The sequence below is a fragment of the Manis javanica genome, chromosome Y (genome assembly GCF_040802235.1).
Source record: "Manis javanica isolate MJ-LG chromosome Y, MJ_LKY, whole genome shotgun sequence".
In the NCBI taxonomy this organism is placed as follows: Eukaryota; Metazoa; Chordata; class Mammalia; order Pholidota; family Manidae; genus Manis; species Manis javanica.
In genome coordinates, this window is record NC_133175.1 from 1,119,052 (window position 1) to 1,139,876 (window position 20,825).

The 20,825-nt window shown below is 44.0% G+C and overlaps 1 protein-coding gene across 1 annotated transcript in view; it reads right to left on the reverse strand.

The window, feature by feature from the left end:
• Positions 1 to 20,567, reverse strand: part of LOC118967661 (extended synaptotagmin-2-like) — a 52,630-nt gene extending 32,063 nt beyond the window's left edge. Inside the window, 9 exon segments of the mRNA XM_073228274.1 lie at positions 1,847 to 1,936; positions 2,167 to 2,245; positions 8,951 to 9,027; positions 10,357 to 10,491; positions 11,322 to 11,363; positions 16,864 to 17,739; positions 17,859 to 18,018; positions 18,587 to 18,684; positions 20,181 to 20,567. Coding sequence (XP_073084375.1) covers positions 1,847 to 1,936; positions 2,167 to 2,245; positions 8,951 to 9,027; positions 10,357 to 10,491; positions 11,322 to 11,363; positions 16,864 to 17,739; positions 17,859 to 18,018; positions 18,587 to 18,684; positions 20,181 to 20,567 — 1,944 coding nt within the window.
• Positions 20,568 to 20,825: the final 258 nt, after the last annotated feature.

The window sequence follows — 20,825 nt, forward strand, 5'->3', positions numbered from 1 at the left end:
TATATTTTCCAGTGGGTGAAGAATAACTTGGCAGCCAGCAGTGAATTCTGTTCTCATATTTTCCAGCTGAAAGCAGCTGAAAAAATTTTGCTTCTGTCCAAAGCACAAGTTTAGTGACTTTACTCCCATATAAGGAAATGAATGATTCTGAACTTTGCACAGAACCATCTTCCTTTTCTGAAAGTAATATTTCATTTGGATGTTAACATTACAGTGTAACTTTTAAAGTAAATACACCTATGGAAGAGCCAAATAAGTAAAATCATTACTAAATTTTGAGGCAGTTAAAGATTTGGATTTTGTTACATTCTGAACTGAAAGAAAAAAAATGTTTAAACTGTTAAAAATTCTTTGTAAATTAAAAAGACTTGGCAATTTGCTAAAGATTAGTTTTTCATACTCATTAATAAAGGAAATGTTTTAAACATATTGACTTTTAAACAATTGGCATGCTAAATATTTTATGGATCTCTTCATTTCTCAAAGTTTTAATAAATTAAACAGAGAGGTTTCTTAATAGCTTTTGAATTTTAACATGCTTTGTAGTTACAATACATTCAGAATTAAATAACTGAAAGCAAGTGAGAATAATGATTTCAGTGGTAACAAAGTGGTGACATAATTCTTGTGTTATTATATAGAAAAATTACTAACCTGTGGTCAAAATAAACCCATATTTAAAAACCCAAAAATAATTTGAATTGTTATTTGAATCAAATTATACAAATTAACACCCCATTTTAACTACATGATGTTAATGTTGCCTCCAGAAAGGACTCATCAAAGGTTAGAAAAGTGGAATATTGTGAAGAGATGTTTGAGAAACAGATTCTGAACTACATGAAGACATGTCATGGCTCTCAGAAGAGTTAATGCCAAATGTGCCATCATGCAAGGACTCCTGGTTCAGTGAACAAGGAGAAAGCTGGCCAGCTGGGAAAGGCAGCGTAAATTCCTGGGACAGCCCTCCGGAGAAGGCAGAGGTGAGGGGAGATGGGGCTGGCACCACTGTTGGGCTGTAATTCTCCCAGAGCTTGGAACATGGGGTAATGCTGGCAAGAGGGACCCCATCTGGACTACAGTGACTGTCTGTAAGTTAGAGAGGGCCCCTAGTGGGCCAGTCTGGCCTCAGGAAGTCGCCCAAGTGGTGATGTCTACAAGAACAGAGCCAAGGCAGGAAGCCCATCAGAGGCTGCAGGAGCTCAGGTGAGGAGCAGCCTCGCTGGTAAGGAGCCACCCAGGGGAGGGGAGACTCTTGGCGAGGGTGAGTTTAGGCAGGTGTGACATTTTTGTTGTCTCATTTTTGTGGCTAATAATGAGTGATGAGCACTTATAACAAAAAATGGAGGAACATGTATTTAACAATGTGAAATAACATTATGTTTAGCGAAGTGTTATAACTCAGTCAAAAAATCCTTATGACTTTTAAAACTTTTAAGAACAGTATTCTGTCTTTGTAGTTCATTAAACACACCACAAATGGTGGCAATGCAAAATGGGGCCACCGTGGTCTGTGGGAAGGGCTTCAGGAGCCTGGTGGTGAGGATGAGAATGGTACCTGTGTCCGGCTGGGTGGGTCTAGTTGCACGCCCAACTTACTGACAAATTAGACTCTGAGAGAACAGTTCTGTGACAAAAATTATTTTTATAATCATCAAAATATTGTCCATCTAAAGAGCAAGGCCCTCAATCAACACACAGAGAGGAATGAAAACAGCCACAGGACTCATGCATCAGGGAAGAAGTGCATTAAGGACAGAACTCTGTTCTCCACCTAATATACTCTGAGATGTACATATTGTTGTCAGGGAATCAGAAGATAAGGATGAAGTAAATGTTGACTTACTGGCTTCCTAAGGAAGAAGATGGACAAAGTTCCCACCAAGGGCATGTATCCAATCAATGGTTCCAGGATCACCCACATGGTACCATGAATCTGAATTCAAACAGGAAACCAAAACATGTTATAGAAAACAACTCCACAGGCCACTTGCTGATGCAGATGCATGACTGTCTTAGCAACTTCTGAGCATTTGACTTCAGGTTTCTCTCAAGTATAACCTACAAATAAAAACTCAAATTCAAAGAAATTGAGTTAATAAAAACATCACAGATTTCTTCTTAAACAGAGCATAGAGAGATTTTAGAAGAATGAAATTCAAAAACTCTTATCTGTATGCTTTGCACACCAGCTCTACAAAAATACCGGTTGATCTCCAAATCAATCTCACAATTTCCTACAAAACTAGCAAAGAAAAATTTCTGAATTAATTCTCTTAATCACCACAGACCTGCAAGGCAGGATATATAATATGAGTAAAATGAAAGGAAAGCAACCAAACGCAGCTGTCGGCAAAGCTGCAGCCTGGGGCCTGTGTGCCAGAGTATTCCCAGCTGGCTGCGGGCAGCAGTGCCGCCAGGCCCACCATCACATCACTCCGAGTGCAGCTTCTGGAGCAGCCTCTTGACACGACGTAGCTTTCATTTTCTTTATAAACAACCATGCTTGTTTAAAATGTACAGATTTTAGACTTACTTTACAAGTAAGTTCTGCACCACATCCCCAGTTGTGAGAAAACCAGCAGTGCTCCAGGGTCTGCGGCGTCAAAGTGAGGAACACTGTCCGGGCAGCAATTTCACTTGAAGACTCGGTCATTTCAATCGCTGACATGGAATGAACATGAACTCAGGGTGATGTGAAAGGCACGGTTTGCATCTACATACAATACAAACAGGAAACGCCACCTACATTCTCTGTGGATCTGTATGATCTGATTCCGACCCTTGACTCCAGAGGCAGGTGCCGCACTCCTGTCTGAGAATGTCTGGGAACAGTTTATAAATGCTGGATAGAGCATCTCAGCACATAGCAAAGTACCAAAAGGCATCTGGGGTAAGACATTTACTCTCCTGGCCTTGAAGCCAGCACCTATAAATCCTTCTCAATGAGAATCATCCAGTTGGCAATGTCACCAGTGACAGCCTGTTACAAAATGATCCCGAAGCTTTCCTCTTTATCAGTGAGACTGGGGTAATGGGGAAGATAGTGTAGCAGCCCAGTGTACAGCCCAGTGGGATGAAGTGCATGCACTCCATTGTGCAGCCATCCCCCCATCAAGGACACGTTCCACCTCCCAAAACTGAAACTGTACCCACTAAATAGCAACCCACCCCCCACCATCTGCTCTCCATGAATCTGACTCCAAGAGAGACTTTATGGGTCGAATCAGATAGAATTTGTGCTCTTGTGACAGCCTTGTTTCACTTAGTGTCATGTGCTCAAGTTTCCTCCATGTGGAAGCAAGTGACAGGAGTGCCTTCTCTTTCTTTTACTGTTTTCATGAAATCTTTTTATTTATTTATTTTATTTTATTTTTATTTATTAATATTATTACTTTTATTATTGATATATACTTTATGAAGTTTCACATGAAAAACAATGTGGTTACTTCATTCACCCATATTATGGGGTCCCCCCAACATCCCCACTGTAGTCACTGACTCAGTGTAGTAAGATGCCACGAGTCACTAGTCTTCTCTGTACTACACTGTCTTCTACATTACCCCCCCCACCACATTTACTAATCATAATACCCATCAGTCCCCTTCTCCCTCCCTCCCCACCCACCCTTCCACACCCCCTCCCCTTTGGTAACCACTAGTCCCTTCTTGGAGTCTCTGAGTCTGCTGTTGTTTTGTTCCTTCAGTGTTGCTTTGTTGTTACAGTCTACAAATGAGGGAAATCATTTAGTGCTTGTCTTTCTCTGCCTGGCTTACTTCACTGAGCATAATACCCTCCAGCTCCATCCATGTTGTTGCAAATGGTAGGATTTGTTTCTTTCTTATAACTGAATAGTATTCCATTGAATATATGTACCACCCCTTCTTTATCCATTCATCTACTGATGGACACTTAGGTTGCTTCCATATCTTAGCTATTGTAAACACTGCTGCAATAAACATAGGGGTACATGTATCTTTTTGAATCTGAGAACTTGTATTCTTTGGGAAAATTCCTAGCAGTGGAATTCCTGGGTCAAATGGTATTTCTATTTTTAGTTTTTTGAGGAACCTCCATATTGCTTTCCACAATGGTTGAACTAGCTTACATTCCCATCGGTAGTGTAGGAGGGTTCCCTTTTCTCCACATCCTCACCAGCATTTGTTGTTCTTAGTCTTTTCGATATTGGCCATCCAAACTGGTGTAAGGTGATGTCTCATTGCAGTTTTAATTTGCATTTCCCTGATAATTAGTGATGTGAAGCATCTTTTCATGTGCCTGTTGGCCATCTGAATTTCTTTGGAGAAATGTCTGTTCATATCCTCGGCCCGTTTTTTAACTGAGTTATTTACTTTTTGGTTGTTGAGGCATGTAAGTTCTTTACGTATTCTGTATGTTAACCCCTTATTGGATATGTCATTTACAAATATATTCTCTCACATTGTAGGATGCCTTTTTTGTTCTACTGATGGTGTCCTTTGCTGTACAGAAACTTTTTAACATGATGTAGTCCCATGTGTTCATTTTTGCTTTTGTTTCCCTTGCCCAACGAGACAAGTTAAGGAAAAAGATGCTCATGTTAATATTTAGGAGATTTCTGCCTATGTTGTCTTGTAAGAGTTTTATGGTTTCATGACTTACATTCAGATCTTTGATCTATTTTGAGTTTACTTTTGTGTATGGGGTTAGACAATAATCCAGTTTCCCTCTCTTACACTTAGCTGTCCAGTTTTGCCAACACTAGCTGTTGAAGAGGCTGTCATTTCCCCATTGTATGTCCATGGCTCCTTTATTGTATATTAACTGACCATATATGCTTGGGTTTATATCTGGGATCTCTAGTCTGTTCCATTGGTCTGTTTTTCTGTTCTTGTGCCAATACCAAGTTGTCTTGAGTACTGTGGCTTTGTAGTAGAGCTTGAAGTCAGGAAGCATAATCCCAGCTTTATTTCTTTCTTCTCAGGATTGCTTTGGCTATTTAGGGTCCTTTGTGGTTCCATATGAATTCTAGAACTATTTGCTCTAGTTCATTGAAGAATGCTGTTGGTATTTTGATAGGGATTGCACTGAATCTGTAGATTGCTTTAGGCAGGATGGCCACTTTGACAATATTAATTCTTCCTATACATGAGCATGGGATGTGTTTCCATTTATTGGTATCTTCTTTAATTTCTCTCATGAGTATCTTGTAGTTTTCAGAGTATAGGTCGTTGACTTCCTTGATTAGGTTTACTCCTAGGTATTTTATTCTTTTTGATGCAATTGTGAATGGAATTGTTTTCCTGATTTCTCTTTGTACTAGTATCGTTAGTGTTTAGCAATGCAACAGATTTCTGTGTATTAATTTTGTATCTTGAGGTCTCCCTATTTTCAGAGCGAGGAGTCTTGGCTCATCTTCAAGGACAAGATATGTTTTTGTGTGCAGATAACTTCCAAGGACTGCACCGGTTGCTCTCAAGCTTGTGCTTTCCCATGCTGCGTTCAGACGTGGGGGAAGGGACATAGCCCCGGCTCCCAACATCTCCCCCTTTTTTCTTTAATAAAATAACCAGCTTAACTCAGACTGGGTCAAGGTATGTGCCTGTCTTAGGTTGTACGGTTGAAGTAAATCCTTACCCGTCATGGGGGCATAGTCCTCTGTCGACCACTCCCTGTCTTAGGTTGGTATTTACTATTCAACCATATCTTACCCATCACTGGCTACCATACTTGACTTTAGATCTTATGATTTACAAGTGGGGGAGCCGTCTGCAATTTCAAATAATGCAGGTCTCTTAAGGCTTGTTGGATGAGTTAGGAGGGATTGGGACAGGAACTTGGAGCTTTTTATCTACTGGGTAGACGGTGCCTGTCTTAGGTTTAGAGGTTTTGTACCTGGCCTCTGTTTTTCAGGAGCTTGCCTCTTTTTGGAGTCGGCCTGATATCTTCAGGGGAGCTTGCCCTAATACTGGATCGGCCTACATAAATAGGAGCTTGCCCCAGTATTAGATCGGCCCCTGTTATTTTTATCAGAGGTCTTATGTCTGTCCTGTATTTCTGCAGGTACAACCTCTTAATTACCCGTCATTGACTACCCGCCTTAATTGCCCAGAGATGTTGTCAAGGGACAGGACAAGAAACCTTGACATAGCTCGTTCCTGGTTTATTTTGTCGCCAGCTCAGGGCTCTATGTAAAGATTCACACCTTGGTCAGCTAAAGCAAGGCGGTGATAATGAACTTGTATGGGTTTTGCTACGAGGGAGTCAATTTGCTGTTTGATTAACATTGTAAGTTTTTGAAAAGCCCAGGGGCCGAAAGAAAGTACTAGTAGTAATCCTAAAAGGGGGCCTAATATAGGAAGGAGGTATGGGAGGAGCAACTTTTCTGAATTCAGATATTACATCTGGTAGTTCTGGAGTGGATTTTTTTAGGGTTTTTTTATGTACAGTATCATGTCATCTGCAAACAGGGACAGTTTGACTTCTTCCTTACCAATCTGGATGCCTTTTATTTCTTTGTGTGGTCTAATTGCTGTGACTAGGACCTTCAGAACTATGTTGAATGAAAGTGGAGGGAGTGGGCATCCCTGTCTTATTCCTGATCTTAAAGGAAAAGCTTTCAGCTTCTCACTGTTAAGTATGATGTTGGCTGTGGGTTTGTCATACATGGCCTTTATTATGTTGTGGTTCTTGCCCTCTATACCCATTTTGTTGAGAGTTTTTATCATGAATGGATGTTTAATTTTGTTGAATACTTTTTCAGCATCTATGGAGATGATCATGTGGTTCTTGTCCTTTTTTTTGATGTGGTGGATGATGTTGATGGATTTTTTAATGTTGTACCATCCTTGCATCCCTGGAATAAATCCTACTTGATCATGATGGACGATCTTTTGTGATGTATTTTTGAATTCAGTTTGCTAATATTTTGTTGAGTATTTCTGCATCTATTTTCATCATGGATATTGGTCTGTAATTTTTTTTTTTTCGTGATATCTGCCTGTTTTTTGTAGTAGAGTAATGCTGGCCTTGTAGAATGACTTTGGGGGTATTTCCTCCTCTCTATTTTTTGGAAAACTTTAAGGAATATGGGCATTATGTCTTCACTAAATGTTTGATTAAAAATCAGTAGTGAAACCATCTGGTCCAGGGGTTTTGTTCTTAGGTAGTTTTTTTATTACCAATTCAATTTTATTGCTGGTAATTGGTCTATTTAGATTTTCTGTTTCTTCCTGGGTCAGCCTTGGAAGGTTGTATTTTTCTAGAAAGTTGTCCATTTCTTCTAGGTTACAGGATTGCCTTCTTTTTAAACTGAATAGTTCTGCTGCACATGTGCACATCTCACATAGCCACCTTGTTGACATGCCAGTGGCTACTTGTTGCTTCCACATCTTAGCTCTTGTGAATACTGCTGCTATGAACATGGGTGTCCACATCTCTGAGACCTTGCTTTTGGTATTTTGGGTACACACCCCCAATGTAGAATTGCTGGGTCATATGGTAATTCTTAAAAATTTTTTGAGGAGCCACTATTCTGTTTCCTTAGCAGCTGCATCAGGTTACATTCCTGCAAGGGCTCTGATCCCTCCACATCCTTGCTAGCACTTGCTTTCTGTTCTTTCAGAAGTAGCCGTCCTCATGGGGGTGAGGTGGTTTATCACTGTGGTTTGATTTCATTTCCCTGCTGATAAGTGAAACTGAGCATCTTTCTACATGCCTGTTGGCTGTCGGGGAAATGCCTGTGTAAGTGCTCTGCCCGTCTTTGAATTGGGTCACTAGTTTTGCGGTTGTGGGGATGTAGGATATATATTCTGGGTATCAGTCACTTATCAGATATTTGATTATATGAATTGCATTGATTCTGTAGTTTACTTTTAGTATTGATGTAACAAAATTAAGTCTTTGAAACCATGACATTGGGATGTGTTTCCATTTATTTATGTCTTTCATTTCTCATGGCAGTGTTTTGTACTTTTCACCACCTTGGTTAAGTTAATTTTTAGTATTTTGTCCTTTTGATGTTCTTGTGAAAAGAACGGCTTTCTTCATTTCCTTTTTGGATTGTTCATTATCAGAGCATAGAATGTTAACTGATTTTTGCATGTGACTTTGTAGCCCACTGCTTTGCCAAATTAATTTATTAGTTCTAACAGGTCTTTGTGAAGCCTTCAGGGTTTCCCATGTGTAAGATCACATCTGTGCATAGAAACCATGTCACTCCTTCCTTTCCAGTATGATGCTTTGTGCTCTTCTTACCTAACTCTCTGGCCTCTCTGGCAAGGCCTTCCAGGGCCACACGGAACAGAAGTGGTGAGGGCAGGCATACTGCCATGCTCCTGATCTTAGAGGGAAGATTTCAGGCCTCGCTGCTGAATGTGATGTTCACTGTGGGTTTCTCATACATGCCTTTATTATGTGACAGTAGTTTTCCTCTATTCCTAATTTGCTGAGTGTTTTTATCAAGAAAGGTGAATTTTGTTAAATGCTTTTTCTGCATCAACTGAGATGACCATGTGGTTTTCGCCCTTCATTCTGTTGATGTGCTGTATCATACTCCTTACCCCTCCAATGTTGAACCATCCTTGTATCCCTGGAGTAAATTCCACTTGCTTTGGTGCAGGGTCCTTTTACTATGTTATTTAATGTTGGTCTGCTTAATGTTGGTATTTTTGTTGAAGTTTTTGTCATCTATATTCATGAGTAATATGGGTCTGTAGTTTACTTTTGTTGGGCTACCTTTAATTTCTTTTATTTAAGATATTTTATAAATGGCAGTATCTAAGCTACTGGGAACTGTGACACAGAAAGTCAATAAATTGGGGCCCTCAACAAGAATTTAGTCAAATTCCATCAAGCAATGGTAAGAAGTGTGCTCATTATATCCTCCACCCTATGGGTTTGGCTAATTGACATCATACATCATTAATTATGACAAATTATGTTACAAATGTAACACAAATAAAAACTTACCTAATCTGGAGGTCCAAAATAATTTGCCTTTTGTCCACATTTTCAGTATATACCTTAACACCATTGATCCTGAGGGGCTGAAACAAGAAGCAGCACATTTTAAATTGCAGGAAGGGTGAAGGGAAAATAAACTTTGCAACAGGGCAAAGAGATGAAGAGAGAAAGCTTCAGCACCTGACTGTGGGCACTGAACTTCTGCTCTCTCCACACAGCTATTTCACTCTGGCAAGTTATTTAACCTCCGTTCTTCTGGGAAGTGTGGATAAAGTGGCATCTATCTCATAACTTATGTGACACCAAAGGACATGAGAAACATGCCATATGCGGTGAGGGCTTGGCAGCAGTGAGCACAGGGGCATCTGCTCTTGGCCGAGCCCGCTGCCCCTTGTCTCTTCCTGTTTGCTTTGATCCTTTCCTGACAAATCCTTGTAATGTAACTCCCTTTCCATTTTTTTCTGTCTTGTAATTTTTCATTTCTTAAGATTTTAACAAAAAAATGGAGGATTTTGAGTAAATCAAAAGTAGTAGCTATAGCTATTACTTCAACAGCTAATACATGACAGAGAGCCAGAATCAAGTGACCCTGAAAATAAAAGGCAGATCACATTAACTGCTGTATCTCAAGGGTCCAGGTACAACACTATTTCAAACCTTTCCCATTTGTTAGGTGGAGAACCCTCCTGAGCAAGTTATCAACACCACATGGAATATTAATAACTGAGTTTAGAAGAGATATCTCACCGTTAGAGATGACTCCAACAGCCTGGGTGTCCTGCAATCTTACCCCTCAACCAGTGGTAAGTTAAACTCTATGTCTCTGAGGGTCTCCATCTTCTGCTCTGCCAGGTGCATGGCTTTTCCAAGAATCCCAGCTCACACACTACAGACTCTGTGGAACACATGAGGAATAGTGCCAGCTTTCCTCTGCACAGAATATGATTCCAGTATCAAAACCCCTCTTTCCCCTTACCTGTTACATCAGAGCCATGCTTACGAGCCTCGCATTGGAGCCACAGCTACTGTTTTTAAGTGTCTTGAGGGGTGAGCACCTTGAGCTCATCATCAACCACTGACCTTCCAGTGGGACTTCAAATGTCAACATCAACCCCCCCTTGCAACAGAGTGCACTGCGGACAACTGCAGAGGGTTTTCACAGAGAATGTGCGGCAAGCTCAGGTATCTGCCCAGGGGCCATCCTGGCCCTAGACCACAGGGCTGAGAGGGGAACGCGGAAGACTGCTGATGTGTGAGGGGGCCTGCAGGAGACAGCACCTGGGGCAGCCTCAGAGACACCCATCAGACCTTCCTGGGGACAGCTTTTACTGGAAAATGATCTGAAGAGCCTGTACTCTGAGGTCTCACAGCACTGCCACCATGTGCACAAACACCCTTCAGGATAAACTAACCTGTTGACCCATGTCAACTTTGGAGAAACTGAAGGTGCTGAGGTGGGTGTGTGCTCCCCACACAGCTGGCTCTATGGTTTCTCGAAACAACTTCTCTATGAACTAGCAAATGAAAGGCCACATGTGTTCTACAGTCTGAAAAGGAGAACTCACATTAAACAAAATGTTACAATACATAATATACTTAAGTCACCATGAAAAATTATGATCCTGAAGCCTATCAAAATTTTTGGAAATAAAAGGGGGTCTATTTCTTATGCAAATCAACACAATATAAAATTCTAAAATGTATTAAAATAGTAAACTATTAATTAGTATGTTACAGGTAGTAAATATTCTGGTTAAACATTCTGTTTAAGCATATCAACACATTAAATGATTGCTGAAAATAAGAAAATCCTGTAGTTTCAATGCATTGCTAAGTATCTTCTAAAACCATATAGATCTTAATAAATCCTGGGTTTTCTTTAATTATGGACTCACTTCCAATCCTGTAAGGTAATCATTGCCTACATTAGTTCTTACTATATAGCTTTAAGGGTACATAAAATATAGAGATAAAAGAGATCTACTTCAGTGTATCGATCTAAAAATAAATCTTTTAAAATAAATAAATGATTATTATATATAAGTAGGCTTCTTGGGAGTCATTTCCTTCTTCAAAATATTTCCAGAATTTTCACTTATAGTTATTAAAAAACAGATCTGAGCATTAGCCACAGGAAAGAAGCCATAAGACCAAAGACACAGTCATGAATATATCATTAATTTTCCCATGGCAAAGATAGTTTCACTGCTTAGAAAGGAGAGTAGTTATCAGTTATAACTGAGTCTTTTGGGAGCAGAAGCCACCTGCTGAGTTCAAACAAGTTCACATCATGTCAGCATCCAAATTCCTAGATATGGGGAGAATCCCAATTTCTAATTCCCACTGAAATCTGGTATTTAGTATCTTCCATTCTTACCTTATTTAGCCACCCTGCTCTTTCAGTGTCTGGAAAATGGACCTAAGGGAAAAACATACACACATGACTTACTGACTCTTGACAACTGTACTCAGCATGTTGTCCAGCCAGCTGCCTCACTGCATGCCTCGTCCACAAAGGGCTCCTGCAAGATGCCAGCTCTGGAGTTTTGGAAGAGGGCCTCTGCGGCGGGACAGTGGCACGTGAGATGCTTGCTCTTTACATTCTAGGGACACTCCGAGGCAGGACTGTCTAATGGACGCTCAGCCCTCCATCTACATCCTGACCATCCAGAGGACATTCACAGCATCAGGACATCACCAGGAAGGTTCCTACTAAACTTTTCCCTTCACAAAGCCCTGCTTCATCCCAAAACCCAACCCTCCCCTTTGGGGTAAAACAGCTGGCAGATGCCCTCCACACTGTTGCCCACCTTCTCCCAAATGAGTATTACTACTGTAGCTTCCCATTAGGGCCTGTACATTGGAGAAAATAAGCATTTGTAGGGGTAGAAAAAAACCTATTTAGAAAAAAGCGTGAAGGGTCATCTTTGCTGTGAAAATAGAAACCTCTTGTAGAGGAAAACTAAAGCTGTTTTGGTAAGGAATTTTCTCTCCCTCCTCTCGGGCCTCCCTATTCCCTGACACACAACAAACAAAATTGAAATTAGTCCAGTGGCCTCTAAGTGTCTAAGTGAAGGGAACAGCTATACGACTCTCCCTTTCAATCTAGCTTTTGCTAGAAATGATCAAGCTTAGTGAGGAAGGCATGTTAAAAGCCAAGACAGGCCCAGAGTGAAGCCTCTTGCACCAGTCAGCCAAGTGGTGATGCAAAGGAAAAGTTCTTAGAGGAACTTAAAAGTGCTACTCCAGGGGACACATGGGTGACAAGAAAGTGAAGCAGCCTTGTTGCTGACATGGAGGAGGTTTGAGTGGTCTGGCTAGAAGGTCAAACCACCACCACAGTCCGTTAAGCCAAAGCCTCATCCAGAGCAAGGCTCTGACTCTCCTCAGTGCAATGAGGCCTGGCAGAGTGGAGGCGGCTGTGGAAGCAAAGCCTGAAGCTAGCAGAGGTTCATGAAGTTTAAGCAAGGAAACCATCTCCATAATGTCAACATGCAGGTGGAGCAGCAGGGGCTGAAGGAGAAGCTGCAGCACAGCAGGTCACCCAGAAGATCCAGCTGTGAAAATTGAAGGTGGCTACACTGAACAACCCTGATTTCCAGTGTAGATGAAATGGCCTTCTGTTGGAAGATGCCATCTAGGCCTTTCATAGCTGAAGAAGAAAGTCAGTGCCTGGCTTCAGAGCTTCAGAGGACAGGCCGACTCTCATCAGGGTCTAACGCAGCTGGTGATTTTAAGTGGAAGCCAGGGCTCACTGACCACTGAAAACCCTAGGGCCCTTAGGAATTATGCTGAATCCACTCTGCCTGTGCTCTCTAAATGCAACAACACAGCCTGGATGACCACACGTGTGTCTACAAGATGGTTTACTAAATATTTTAAGCCCACCAGTAAGACCTACAGTTCAGGAAAAATGATTCCTTTCAAAATATTACTGCTCATTGACAGAGCACCTGGTCCCCCAAGAGCTCCGGTGGAGATGGGCAGCGAGATGAATGCTGTTTTCGGGCTGCTCACACAGCATCCATTCTGCAGCCTGTGGGCCAAGGAGTCATTTTTTCATACGGCTATAGCTGCCCTGGAGTGATTCCTCTGGTGGCTTGGGGCAGAGTCCATTGAAAGCCTTCGGGAAGGATTCTCCACTTTAGGTGCCATCAGGAACATTCATGATTCATGGGAAGAGGTTAAAATAGCAACATTCACAGGAGTGTAGACATTGATTCCAACCCCTATAGGTGACTTTGGGGATTCAAGGCCACAAGGAAGTAACCACACATGACATGTGATAGCAGGAGAACCAGGGTTAAAAATGGAGCCTAAGGATGCAGCTGAACTGCTGCATCTCACGATCAGACCTGAAGGGATGAGGAGCTGCTTCTCACAGAGAGAGTGGTTTCTTGAGATGGAATCTGCTCCTTCTGAAGGTGCTGCAAAGATTGTTGAAATCACAGCACAGGATTTAGAATATTACATAAACTTTAGAATAGTTTATAAACATAAAAAAAATCAGCAGCCGGTTTTGAGAGGACTGGCTCTAATTTGGAAGATGTTGTACATTGCGAATAGTGCCATCAAACAGCATCTCACATGGAACAGAGGAATGGTTTGTAAAAGGAAGGGTCCATAAATATGGCAAACTGCACTGCTGTCTTCCTTTAAGAAATGGCCAAAAAAACAAAGAAAAAGAAATGGCCACACAGAGAGGATTAAAGATAGTGGTGTGTGAGGTGAGACAGAGGCTTCCTCCTAAAACCATATGTAATATGAAAATACAATACAACTAATCCTGAAAGAGCAACAGGAAAGAGGACTGCGTCAGATTGAATACACCTGAAGAAAAGAGCAGACCTCATGGAACAAGGTAGCATACCAAAGCCATAGCCCAGTGGGATCCAAGCCCTTCCCCCACCCAAGTTCATGGGCAGGGAGGATGAGAACTGAGTAGGGAGGGAGGGGAGGCCTGGAATTGCAGAACACCTAACTCTGGAGATCTGTCAAGCCTACGTTTCATGGTGCTTGCATGGTACTCTCATGATTAGGGGATTGGAAAGCTAAGAGAAGCGGAATTCCTGGAGAGAATGAGATTCCAGCAGCTTGTGGAAAGCAGAGATCCATATCTGGCTGCTCTGGGACAAAAGAAAGGCAAGCAGTCTGAGAGACTTCCTAACAGCAAGAGGGCTGCTAAAGGGGCAAGGACTGCACAGAGCTCACTGCTCAGGAAAGTACAGGTAGACAAACCGTCCAGGTGCACTCTGCCCAGCAGGTTGGGAGCTTTGACTATCTTCAGGCGCTCAGCTCCCTGGCTGGCTACACAGCTCCAAGGACCCCCTCTGTGATACACAGCCTACCGTGCCTTTCCCTGGCCAGTCCCACTGGCTCGCAAACTGGCAAAGCCTACTTTGGCATTAGGCATTCCTGCCTAAAGCAATCTACAGATTTAATGCAATTCCTATCAAAATACCAATAGCATTCTTCAACAAACTAGAGAAAATCATTCTAAAATTCATATAGAACCACAAAATACCCCAAAAAGCCAAAGCAATCCTGAGAAGGAAGAATAAAGCTGGGGGAATTATGCTCCTCAACTTCAAGCTCTAGTACAAAGCCACAGTAATCAAGACAATTTGGTACTGGCACAAGAACAGACCCATAGACCAATGGAACACACTAGAAAGCCCAGACATAAACCCAACCATAAGCAGTCTATCAATATATGATAAAGGAGCCAATGGACATACAATGGGGAAATTACAGCCTCTTCAACAGATGGTGTTGGCAAAACTGGACAGCTACATGCAAGGGAATGAAATTGGATTATTGTCTAACCCCATACACAAAACTAAACTCAAAATGGATTAAAGATCTGAATATAAGTCATGAAACCATAAAACTCTTAGAAGACAATATGGGAAAAATTTCCTGAATATAAGCATGGCAACTTCTTCCTGAACCAATCTCCTAAGGCAAGGGAAACAAAATAAAAAATGAACTCATGGGACTACATCAAACTAAAAAGTTTCTGTACTGCAAAGGACATCATCAACAGAACAAAAAGGCATCCTACAGTCTGGGAGAATATATTTGTAAATGGCATATCCAACAAGGGGTTAACATGGGCAAAAATCTCATGGACATATACATGAGTGACTTCTTCATAAACATTATCTCCCCAGGCAAGGGAAACAAATGCAAAAATGAACAAGTGGAACTACATCAAGCTAAAAGCTTCTGTACAGCAAAGGACACCATCAACAGAACAAAAAGTTATCCTACAGTATGGGAAAATATATTCATAAATGACAGATCCAATAAATGGCTGACATCCAAAATATATGAAGAGCTCACACACCTCAACAAACAAAAAGCAATTAATATGATTAAACAATGGGCAGAGGAGCTTAAAAGTCAGTTCTCTAAAGAAGAAATTCAGATGGCCAACAGACACATGAAAAGATGCTCCACATCACTTGTCATCAGAGAAATGCAAATTAAAACCACAATGAGATATCACCCCCACCAGTAAGGATCACGGGAGAACAGTGTAGCACAGAGAAAGCATATAGTGGATCTGTGGCATCTTACTACACTGATGGACAATGACTGCACTGGGGTATGCATGGGGACTTGATAATGTGGGTAAATGTAGTAACCACATTGTTTTTTCATGTGAAACCTTCATAAGAGTATATATCAATCATACCTTAATAAAAATTTAAGAAAAGAAGATACTGTACATACACACAATGGAATATTATTCAGCCATAAAAAGAAAAGAAATCCTGCCATTTGCAACATGGATGGATCTAGACGGTACCATGCTCGGTGAAATAAGTCAGGTAGAGAAAGACAAATACCATATGATTTTACCTATTTGTGGAATATAAATACAAACCCAAACAGAACAAACATAACAGCAGTAGAATGATAGACTCTGAAAAGGGACTGGTTGTCATGGGAGAAGGGTTTGGATGGGTGGGTGGAGAGGGTGAGGGAGATAAAGACTCAATCATAATGTAGGTTGGTTACAGGGACGGTAGTACAGCATGGGGAGATAAAAGACTCAATCATAATGTCTGTTGGTTACAGGGATGGTATTACAGCATGGAGAATACAGTCAGTGATTCTGTAACACCTTCCTATGTCAACAGATAGTAGCTGTACTAGTGGAGGTGAGTATTTAATATGGGTAACTGTCGAACCACTGTGCTGTATACTTGAAACTAATGCAAGACTGTATATAGACTAAAAAAAAGAAGGAAATATGGATTAGAAAAAGATGTCCTAGCAGTGAAGGTAGACCCATTTTCATTTTGAACGGGATGATCAAATGTCAAAATAATGAACGAAAAAGGACCCACAACAGACACACTGCCATATATGTTCAGAACAACAAGGGTAGACCCTAAATCTTCTGGAAATAAAGATTATGTCACTTACAAAGGCCACCAGGAAACAGAACTAGAATGCTTTCCAAGTCCTGGAGAAATTGTTCTGATCAGAGAATTCTATGCTGAGCCAACTCTCACGCAAGTGTATCAGTACAATACTTTCTTAGAGTAGTTCCTTCCTACATACCATTGTTGAAAAAGGTATTTGAGGATTTTCTCCAGGGAGAAAAAAGCGGGTTTTCAAGAAAGAAGAGGACACTGGATCCAGGGAACTGCAGATCTCACCCAGATGTGCAAAGAAAAGAAATCGCAGATGACAGCTCCTAGGTCTGAATACAGCTTCTAGGTCCTGACCACAAGAGAAAGCGAACTCTGAGATGAACTTTTTAAGCAAATTTCATTGAACAGATAACACGACTAGTGATAGGCCATATATGTGATAAGGTTTTTAAAAAGTCTATGTTATTTTTTGCCAAAAGTAGACAAAGCACTGGAAAGTCAAAGGCCCCTTGAGAAGCACGATCGCTCAACTCTCCAGGGCCGCTCGTGGGCGCTGAAGGAGGGGCGGCCCCCGGTCCCGCGGCAGGTTCTGCGGCGACGCTGCCCCGATGACCACAACCCCGGGGGGCTTGTTTTAGTAGCCCCGCCGCCAACCACCCCAGCAAACGCAGTTTCTAGAGTTGCAGGGGATGAAAGGACCGAGTGCTTCTCGAAGCAGCGCCGGGGCGCCGGTCCAGCAGTGTCGTGCATCTGGCACAAGGATGCAGCTCGGCACCGTAAACGGGAGTAACGTGAAAGCCCGAACGACAGCGAGGAGGGAAGGCACGATGGAATGGACGCAGATGGCATTCCTTGACTTTTGGCCGGCCTACTGCTGGCGCTCAGCCTAGTGCACAGCTCTCTCCCAGGCCCAGCCGCGCGGCCCGAATGCACAAAAGGCGCCCAGAAAGCCATAGCCGATACCCCGCACCCACCTTTAGCTGCTCCATAGCCCGTGGGCATCCGACTAGCGTCCCGACGCCTAGCAACCAGCAGGGGTGAACAGCGAAGCGCCAAACTACCGCGGGCCGGCACACCCCGCGGCCGCCCTAGTGCGCCTGCGCACTCCAGACTTCTAGCAACCGGCAGGCGCGAGCCCCAGAGGGCGGAGACCGCGGGCCTGGCACACCCCGCGGCACCACCAGCGCGCCTGCGCCTCGCGACTCCTAGCAACCCGCAGGCATGAGCAGTGGAGCGCAGAGCAACCACCCGCCCGGCCTTCGCGCAGCCCAAGGGATCTAGCGCAGAAGGAGGCGAACCATGCCCTGGGTCTCCCTCTGATCCGCGATAGGTTTGGGCTTCGGGCGCTGCCCGGGGTGCTGGAAAGCAGCTGGACTGACCCCGCCGGCCGGTCACCGTTGTACAGAGCTGCAGTGGGCACACAGGCAGGGCAGCTGCACCGACCACTGCTTATGCCCCACGGGGTGCCCTCTTTCCTTCAAGGACCGCACACCTCCACAGGGGACCACACTCTCCCACCCTCAGACCGCGATCCGGGAAAGCGGCGGGCTCTGGCCTGTGGCCGCGCCTCCAAACCCAGGACCGACTACCTGGCCCCGCGCAGTGCGGCAGGTCTCAGGAGCCCGGGTCCGAGGCCGTCCTCGCAGGTCGCCTCCCGCCCGTGTCGCCCGTTTTCGCCGGCGCCCCCTGGTTGGGCCGGGAACGGCAGCGCTGAGCAGAAACGGTGCTGAAAGAATGCTTGTCGTTGTACAGAGACGAAGGCGCGCGTCACAGGCTTATTTTGTGAACTACCCTTCCAGGTCTGCAGTGAAGGCCAGTCCCGAGCAGGCCCTCCTGGAAGGAGCGCCATTCCCATGCGCCTGTCCCAGCAGAGCCGCAGCACGACGCCTCAGGACATCAGCTGGCCGGTAGTGACAGTGTGCTTTTGACGTTATGTTTTTCTGTACAAAGCTGACTTATTTTGCAAACAACTGCATTTTTGAGTTCACCGTTTCATGGATCCATCTAGTTTGTGCCAAAGACCGCTTTGCTCAGCAGCTTGCCTAGAGAAATTAATAGCAGATCTAATAAGCCTTTTATGTTTAATTGTACCTGTTTTTGGATATATCAGTGCTTTTTCATTTGCACTCATGAGCACTCAGGAAGAACAGAGGGAGAGAGAGGTAGGAGGTGTAGTCTCAGCGACAGCTCGGATTTATGTAAGAACTGCAGCAGTGGAGGAACTGAACCATATCTCACTCGCCTACACCCACACCACTGGGCTGGTGGCTGCTCTGATGCCAAGGTCCACCTCCTAACTGCTGTGTCACTTCTTGTCAGCTGAGCAAACAGCTGGTACTGGAAAGCTTCAGACTGTTAAATAAGAGGATAAGGTCACCAGCTATGGTATTGGGTAAAAAGGCATGCTCAGCAGCCTGGGTAGCCTGGGCCTGGCCCTGAACCCTTCTCCCTTGCCTCTGGAAGTCCTGTCCAGCGCCCAACATCTTGACTGCCCATTGTTTCCACTCGATCCCACTTGCACTGGTCATCAACATGGGAATGTCATCACTTCCTGCATCTGTCTCCCCATGTGTACCCTGTTCACAGGCTTTGCAAATGCTGTTTACTCTTTCTCACCATCCCTACCATATTTGCCACATAAATGGCTACAGAGGAAGCTAAAACAATTTTTCCTCAGACCTCTTTAAACAATCGTTTTCTAAATAACTCATTTGCCAGTAACATTTTATCTTTATCTTATAATATTCTTCTATCATTTTTATTCAGTAGATGACCTATTCAGTTCACAGAGTGCTGGAGAGAATGCTAGGTAAACTCCATGGGCCTCTAGTCATTCATGATTGCTGGGAGAGGGAAATATGCAAACAGCTATTGACTAATGTGAGCATGCTGGGTGAAGAAGCCATAGACATTTGCCAGGAAGGAAGGAATGAAGAAGAGGAAGGACCTCCTTTCGGTGGGATCTTGCAGCACAAATAATTTACCAGGCAGGGAATCTGGGAAATGAGACTTTGAGGGGAAAAAAATATGGGTTCAAGTACGGTGGGAGGAGGGGCTGGAGAGCTCAGGGAAATGTAAGGGTTGTTTCTATGGCAGCATTGTCCACACAGGTAATTATAAAGTGTCTAGTAGCCACATTTTAAAATGTGAAAAGAACAGATGAGACCAAGTTTAATAATATACTTGGCCAAATACATACAAAGTTATCATTGTCATAACAATTTTAAAATACTGATTTATCTTACACCTTTTATACTGTCTTCAAAATCCAGTGTGTATTTACCTTTACAGCACACCTCAGTTCAGAGGAGCCACACTTCAGGTGCTCTGTGCCCAAAGCAATGAGTGGCTTCTGCATCAAGCAAGCATGGTATTGGTGGAGGGTGGTAAGAAATGAGGCTTAGAAGAGGACATGGCTAACTTAGAAAGGGCTCTGAAGGGCAAGGCAGGAAGATTCCAGTGTAAGGCTGGGTGATGGTAGGTCACAAGTGGAAGAGAGTGCTGTGGTTTGCAGGTGCAGAAGGGGTGGGGGCCCAGAGAACAGGCGGGAGGCATGGTGAGGCTTGGCGCCATGGCAGCTGGCCTTGGAGCAAGCTGCTGGCCTTTCTCCACTCTATTCCTGCCCCTGGAGCCTGCTGCAGCTGCACACACAGCCTCCCTGCTCACCTGTGTGTACCACATGGGTGTTATAGTTTGCCCATAGCCTCATTCCAAGAATTAAAAATTTTTAATGTCCTTCTCCCTCATTAGACTATAAGCTAGCTTACAATTTCAGGTTGTGATAAAATAACAAAACGGGAGGTGAGGCAGCGGAACAGACGTGACACTGCTGGGTGCAGCGGCCTCACGGGCCCAGGGTCGGCCAGGCTGCGGCGTCCACAGTGCACCGGGTTAGCACGCGGCCCGCGGGCCGAGGGTCTGCGGGCCGCGGGCGGGTGCTTCCGGCCCTGGGCGTCCTCCTGGGCCCGGCGCGGTGGGAAGAAGGCTGGAAGCGGCCTTCGCGACCTCGAGAGCCGCGGGAACGGAAGCTGAAGGGCGAGGCGGGGGAGGTGTGCCTGGCCACCCGTGCCCCCTCGCCAGCCCTGCGGCCACCCGCCCGGAGAGCCGTTAGCACATGCCTCGGGCACCGCGCACGTGTCCTGTGGGAGAGGGGTCACATCGAAGCCTTGTGCGGGTGCGGTGCAGCCCCGCCAGCCTCCTAAGCAGAGTGTCCGCCAGGATGAGACATGCCTCATGCCCTGGGACTGGGTTACGTGCAGCCGTTTGAACTCCCCACAAAGTTCACAGGTAACCTTGCTTCATTCTGCACAAAATACAAGCTATGAGGCTCGAAGCTTGGTGTGTCCTTCCTCGTCACTGAGAGACCACGCAAAATGAGTCATCTCAGAACTCCTCTGAGCTTGGGGGCTAGGCCACTTCCAGCTTTTGAGGATGTGGACATTTTTGCTATTAGTTTTACCAGTTTATATCCTGTTCAGCAAAGTATGGACGAG